The 6,829-nt window shown below is 25.2% G+C and overlaps 1 protein-coding gene across 1 annotated transcript; it reads left to right on the top strand.

Annotated features, from left to right (window-relative positions):
* The first annotated feature begins 1,238 nt into the window (after positions 1-1,238).
* On the top strand, positions 1,239-4,196 carry LOC107017381 (transcription factor bHLH75-like). The gene is made up of 6 exons (XM_015217622.1): positions 1,239-1,750; positions 2,091-2,213; positions 2,529-2,594; positions 2,876-2,944; positions 3,090-3,170; positions 3,966-4,196. Exons 1-6 carry the CDS (start codon positions 1,304-1,306, stop codon positions 4,062-4,064), a joined length of 885 nt encoding a protein of 294 aa, XP_015073108.1. The 5' UTR covers positions 1,239-1,303; the 3' UTR covers positions 4,065-4,196.
* The last annotated feature ends 2,633 nt before the right edge of the window (positions 4,197-6,829 follow it).

Here is a 6,829-nt window from a genome sequence, read left to right as displayed (position 1 = left end):
TCTTTACTATAACGATATTGTCCATTTCTCAAATTATTTAGTGGATTAATTATATTTCACTCAAGGATCATTCCACGTCATATAAAAAGAAAACAATATGTGATATTAACCAATTAAAATTTGATTTAGTACATTACTTTATAATAATAGAGGAGGTACAACACTAACCAACATAAACAATAATAATTCAAAAATTGAAATAGTAAATCTCTTTCATGTTATTATTTTTTTTTCAAACAAAAGGAAATAATGATGATCAAGAGTAGTACTATCATTATCTTTTATCAAATCTTTAATGAACTACGAATTTTAATGAACTACGAATGAGTCAGGGTAAAGTAGTAAGACTATTTCATTCTTAATTATAGTTTTCGGTTCGAGTCCTGAATAGAAAATTTTTTGATGGAAGCGTTACCTCCGAATAAGTTATACAATTCTAAATTTAACCAAAACTTTAATATGAATTTTAAACACCAGATATGAAATCTAAAAAAAATAAATCATCTATTATTTACAAGTACTAGGTCTAAATTTTTTATAAGAAAGATTAAAAGTGGTCAATGGGAATGTACACTCTTGTCATTTCCAACAACTCAATGCCAAACAATTAAAAGACTTGAATGATATTCTCAATTTGGATCATACTCAATCAAAGTTAAGTTATGGTCCCATTTACTTGATATATCAAATTGAAGTGGACCCATCAAGAGATTACATCCACAAACCTCCTTTTAATATTTACCCAATAATATATATTCTATTTTCTCAAATCATGAAAATATACATTAAATTGCTTGCCTTATTACTTTGTAAAATCAATTATTTCTTTTCTCCTACTTAAATGTATTCACACTTTTCTTTTAAATTTCGATATAACTTTGATATTTCAATATATTTCTTTTTATGTCAAATTAAATCATCAGTATAAATTGAGACGATTGAAGCACATTTTAGTACTTGAAAACTATTTAATTATATAATTCATAATTTTATCTTTAATGACATGACTTGTATATATGACCTATATTAATATTATACTAATGTGGCATAGTTAGAATATCAACTATGTTTTTAGTCGAATTTAATAATTTTGATCAAATGCTTATTTTAAAATCTATATTATTATTTTATGATTATTAAAATTCGAAATTTATAAATTCTGACTCCGACTCGGAAGATGTGAAATGAGACGTATGAAATAGTATATATTAAAACCCCACCATAGAAACTATAGTACCCATACATTTGTTCTCTTGCATTACCTAATCCTATCATATTAAAAAAAAAATCTACCAAATTTTTCATGGGTGATTCTTCTTCTTCTACTCCTCTAGATTTTCATGTTTTGAATTCTACTTGTAACAATAATTCCTCTATTTTGATGAATTCAAATATGGAACTTCTAAATAGTATAAGCCAACAACTTGAAAATGATCAAAATTTCACCTCAAATATTCATCAACAACATGGTTTTTTGTCTTTGTCATCAAATGATCAAAACTTCTCTAATCATCATCAACATGAACTCAACATCATGTCTAATTTTCATAATGATCATCATATGAATAATATTAGCCATGATGTTTATGATCCCGCCGTCGCGGTTGCTGCTGCTCAATTTTTTACTTTGGGAGGTCCAAGTTATGGATGTACTAGCTCAATTCCAGAATCAGAATCCATGTTGAATAGTAGTAATAATAACATTAATATTCCAACTCCTCATCCTCTAGTCTCTGGAAATACTAGCAAGGTGATCATAAATACAAATTATGTTTGTTTTTATTATGATTAATACGTCTGAATCTTAACACACGATCTGAATATATATTAAGATGTGCATTAAGATCTAGATATCTGAATTTGAATGTATATCATCTTAACACACGTCTGAATATATATTAAGATGTGCATTAAGATCTACATATCTGAATTTGAATGTACATCATCTTAACACACGTCTGAATATATATTAAGATGTGCATTAAGATCTAGATATCTGAATTTGAATGTACATCTGAATATTAAGATGTAGTTGATTTTTTTTTATTTTTGTTTTGTTTACTATGGTTTAATTTCTTTGTTATATATAGAATACAAGTGAAGGGAGAAAGAGAAAAAGGAACAATCAAAAGGAAGTTGAAAAACCAAGAGAAGTTGTACATGTTAGAGCAAAGAGAGGCCAAGCTACTGATAGTCATAGTTTGGCTGAAAGAGTAAGAATTCTTTAATCAAATTCAATTTATACGACGATCAGACTTTTCTATAACAGTCATTTTTTATAATAATATCTCACGGTAACAATCATGTTAATTTCCTGCTTTTCATGTTATGTTATATTATATGTTTGTTATAACAATAATTTCGCTATAGCAATGAAAGAATCAAGACAAATGATATTGCTTTAGAGAGATCTGACTGTATTTATCGACTTATCTCATGTATTCATCATTAACATATTCTATGAATAAAAAAGACTTGTTAAATTATACAATATTTAGTAATTTATTTTCTTGTTTGTGAATATATAGCTTCGAAGGGAGAAAATAAATGAAAAACTCAGATGTTTGCAAGAACTTGTTCCTGGATGTTATAAGGTAATATTTATTATATGCTTCATATATAATATATACATGTATAATTTTAAACAATTAAAATCCTTCTTGTTTGATTTTTGTTAATTTATATTTCTATTAAAGAAAAAGATTTCTTATAAGCTATATCGTTAAGACTCTTTAAAAAGATCAATAGACGCATGCTCCATTCTTTAAAAATAATGAAAATTTTTAGAAGATGTAATATGAATACGACAAATTTTTTATAGAGTCTGAATAACATAATCTCTTACGTTCGTTAAATCATTAATTTTATAATGCAGACTATGGGAATGGCAGTGATGTTAGATGTAATAATCAATTATGTCCGGTCATTGCAAAATCAAATTGATGTAAGTATATATACATGTATAAATTTATATATTATGTTCTTATTTTCATAGTGCAAAAATTAGAACAAAAAATTTAATAAATTCAATCAAAATATTCTCTAATAGAGGATTTTTTTTAATCCTTTTTAATTTTTTTTTTTTGAAGTTTCTTTCAATGAAACTATCAGCAGCAAGTTTGTTTTATGATTTCAATTCATCAGAGATGGATGATATGGACTCAATGCAGGTATTTTTTTTTTATTTTTTATTTTTAGTTTAAAGTGCTTTCACTTTTTATAAAGATATATATTGGAAAGAGGCAAATCCCAAAATTGAGAAAATAAAAAACACCAATTTTTAATTTGGAAAGTCCTCTTTCATGCTCAATGGTATATGTTTTTTTTAATTTGATTTATCGTTATCGTTTAAGTATGTATGCTTTGCTAGCTTCTACATATAGTTTCATTAGTTCTCATTTTCTTCTATGCTAAATCATCGTCATCTCAAAATAAAAATATTTTTAAATGAAAAGTTTTGTTTTCGTCACAAATTGATCTATATCCATTTTTTTTAAAAGAAAATCTCTAAAAAAAAATTTAGCATTTTCTATTTCAAAATTGATATTGATCTATTTCTGAGCCTCAATTAATTTAAATTTGTGTTGAGTACGATTCATTAAAGTAGAACACTCCTTATAAGGATTGTCTCTATTTTTAAAGCTCAAACCTCAAACATCTACTTAATTAAATATAGAAAAATTATATCAATCTCATCATAAATCCCGATATTCTCATTAATAGCTTATATATGAGGCATCTATATCATATTTGATGTGCATCATAAACTCTCCTACTTTATTTAATTTGATGAGTGCATATATTATACAATAAAAGCTTCCTATAACATCATTTGTATATATATATATATTGTCCCATTCTTATCGATAGAGGAAGATTGTTATAAAGAGATTTGACTGATGAAATGTCAAATTGATTTTTTGTTTTGTTTTCTATAAATTTGACATTAAGAATTAAATTGGTAGGGTACAAATGGGTATGCAGCAGCTCAAGGAATGGGGAAAAATATTGTTGGAGAAGGGTATGGAGGATTTCCTCAATTTCAAACATCTTGGCCTCTTTAATTTGACCTACTTATCATTATACTTTAATTTTAAGAAAATATACTCAATTTTATATTATTATCCCTATAATATGTAACAGATAGTTAATATGTTTGAACTCCTATTTATTATAAACCTTGATTTCCATATCAATTATCTTTGTTTTTTGTACTTAGTGTTCTTACAAGTAAATCCTCTATTCAAATAGTATTTAGTGGTTTTGAAGAAAATTGAATTGCATTGTAATATAGGTTGAGCAACCAACGACCTTGACATATTCGTATAATTTCACAAATGGATCTGAAGAAAGTAGGATGTATACGAACTTTACCTTCTACCTTATGAATTTAAGATGTTATACGAATTTATTTGATAGTAAATAACTAATATTTCATGCTTGTTTGTGTCAAATACTGATTTCGAACATCAATATTATTTGCAAATATTTATGTAAAATTAAAAGATTTATTTGGAAAGACAACTTTGAACTTTAAACTACCATTTATGTCCTTTTAAAATGACTGACTTAATCAACATTTCACTAATTTGAGTAATTAGATTTAAAAAAAAATAATCAAAAAGGTAATTAATACTACTTGACTTTTTAATAGTCAAATATTAATATTTTGAAATAAATTCAATTTATGATTATGACTGAATATATTTGGGAGTGGATGAAGTATTATTTTAATATGACATTAAATTATTTGTAATGTCTTACTTAATCAACATTTCACTACTTTGAGTAATTAGATTTTTAAAAAAAATAATCTAAAAGGTAATTAATACTACTTGACTTTTTAATAGTCAAATATTAATATTTGAAATGAATTCAATTTATGATTATTACTGAATATATTTGGGAGTGGATGAAGTATTATTTTAATATGACATTAAATTATGTGTATCTAGACTTCAAAATTTAAGTGTCAATGTGTACCCTACAAATACAATTGGGGTATATAAGAATTAATGTCCAAAGAATGAGATCCTTCAACAACTTCACAATCTCTAAATTAAGATTGAGCAAATAACAAATCCCCTCCACATATAACAATTGAGAATGAACCCTCAAAATAAAAACACATGAGAATGAATGAATATAAGTTACATGAATCTATACAACCTTCATGAGGTCCCTCAAATTGTGTATCTATTGGGAGATAGAACAAATCTTATTGGTCAGTACGGAGTCAGAAATTCAGTTTTATTTTTATATAACAAAGGAAATTTAATATCTTTCATATATATGTATGTGTATGTCATATTATATATTTGTTATTTTCCTATTTACGTAATATAATATTTTATTGTGTAAAATTCAATTAAAATTTATTCTGGCTCCGCCCCCTCTTGTGACCCTTTGTTCTAATGATGGGATATATTATTAATAGGAACAAAATTCAATCATTCAAAAGATTGGGTCATGAAATGAAATATAGGAAATAGACATCTTAACTATCATGATTCATTTAGCCAAATAGTAACATTCAATAATGTCTCAAAATAGTGAAATATTTATGACTCTAGATTATGTCATATCCTTTTGTAGTAACTTGAAAAAAGCTTAATTTGTGAACTATAGATGCATAATCATGCACTAAGCCCCATCTCTATTTAGATCACAAAAAAATATAAATAAAAAGATATTTTAAAAAGAAAGATATGCAAAAAAGCAAAGGAAGAAGAAAATTAAAGGAAAAGGAGAGGTGAACACAAAGCACAAGTGTTTGAAGGCTAAGGAAAATTTATAATCCTTGGAAGTCTAAAGCATTAAGAAACAAAAATTATTAGGTAAACCTTATTTGACTATACTTTTGAAAGACTAACCTCGATCCACTTTATTCGTTAAGCGAATGATTTATTTTTTAGAAAATCATCATTTCGTTCTTTTTGTTCTTTGATGGTATTATTAATCGTGATGAACACCTTCTATTAATTATTACGAACTTAAAAGAGAAAATTCGAAGATAGAGAAAATATTGTTAGTCAAACATTGTGATGTGTTATTTATATAATTCAAGCATGTAAAATTCATTTATGGAACGATATATATCACAACAAAAATAATGAATCAACACGAGACATGACAATAGTTCAAGTATTGAACTTTTAATACTTTCTTCCACTTAGTTAGTAATTTACTCTATGAATTTAAAATTTAATTAACCAGCATAAATATCAATTCAACGGTTATATAAGATCTTTTTTACATAATTTAGAATGAAATCATATTCGCATATCTTTTACATAAAATAAATAATGTTAATTATTTACATCAAATATTAATATATAAAATTAAAATATCATATATTATTATACATTTACTTTTATTACTCAATAATAATTAACATTATTTATTTTAAAATTAATAAAATAATTACATTTTAGTATGTTTGTGCACATGATATAAACTAGTATATGATAAAAAGAGAAAAATATAAACACCTCCCACGTGATCTTGAAGACTCAACATATCAGGAGTTTTTTTTATGTGAACTTATATTTCCTTCATAGTTGGTCTAGTAATTTTAAAATTTATATATTTATTTGTCATCAATAAAAACAATAAAGACAACAATCATATCTTATATAGTGTCCTATAGATAATAACTATACCGTTTACAATGTTCTATATTCAAAAAATTTGTATTTGTTCTTTATTATTTTCTTATAGATTTTGCTCTCATAAATTCTATAAAAGATATTATAATGTGATAAATAGTAATCTCATAATTAGTTTTTCTTTTTTTCAATACTTCTTGTTATCTTCTGTGTGACAGAAA

Source organism: Solanum pennellii, chromosome 4, assembly GCF_001406875.1.
Source record: "Solanum pennellii chromosome 4, SPENNV200".
NCBI classification, from domain to species: domain Eukaryota; kingdom Viridiplantae; phylum Streptophyta; class Magnoliopsida; order Solanales; family Solanaceae; genus Solanum; species Solanum pennellii.
Note: the sequence above shows the minus strand (reverse complement) of the source record. Positions and strands in the feature narration are given on the sequence as shown.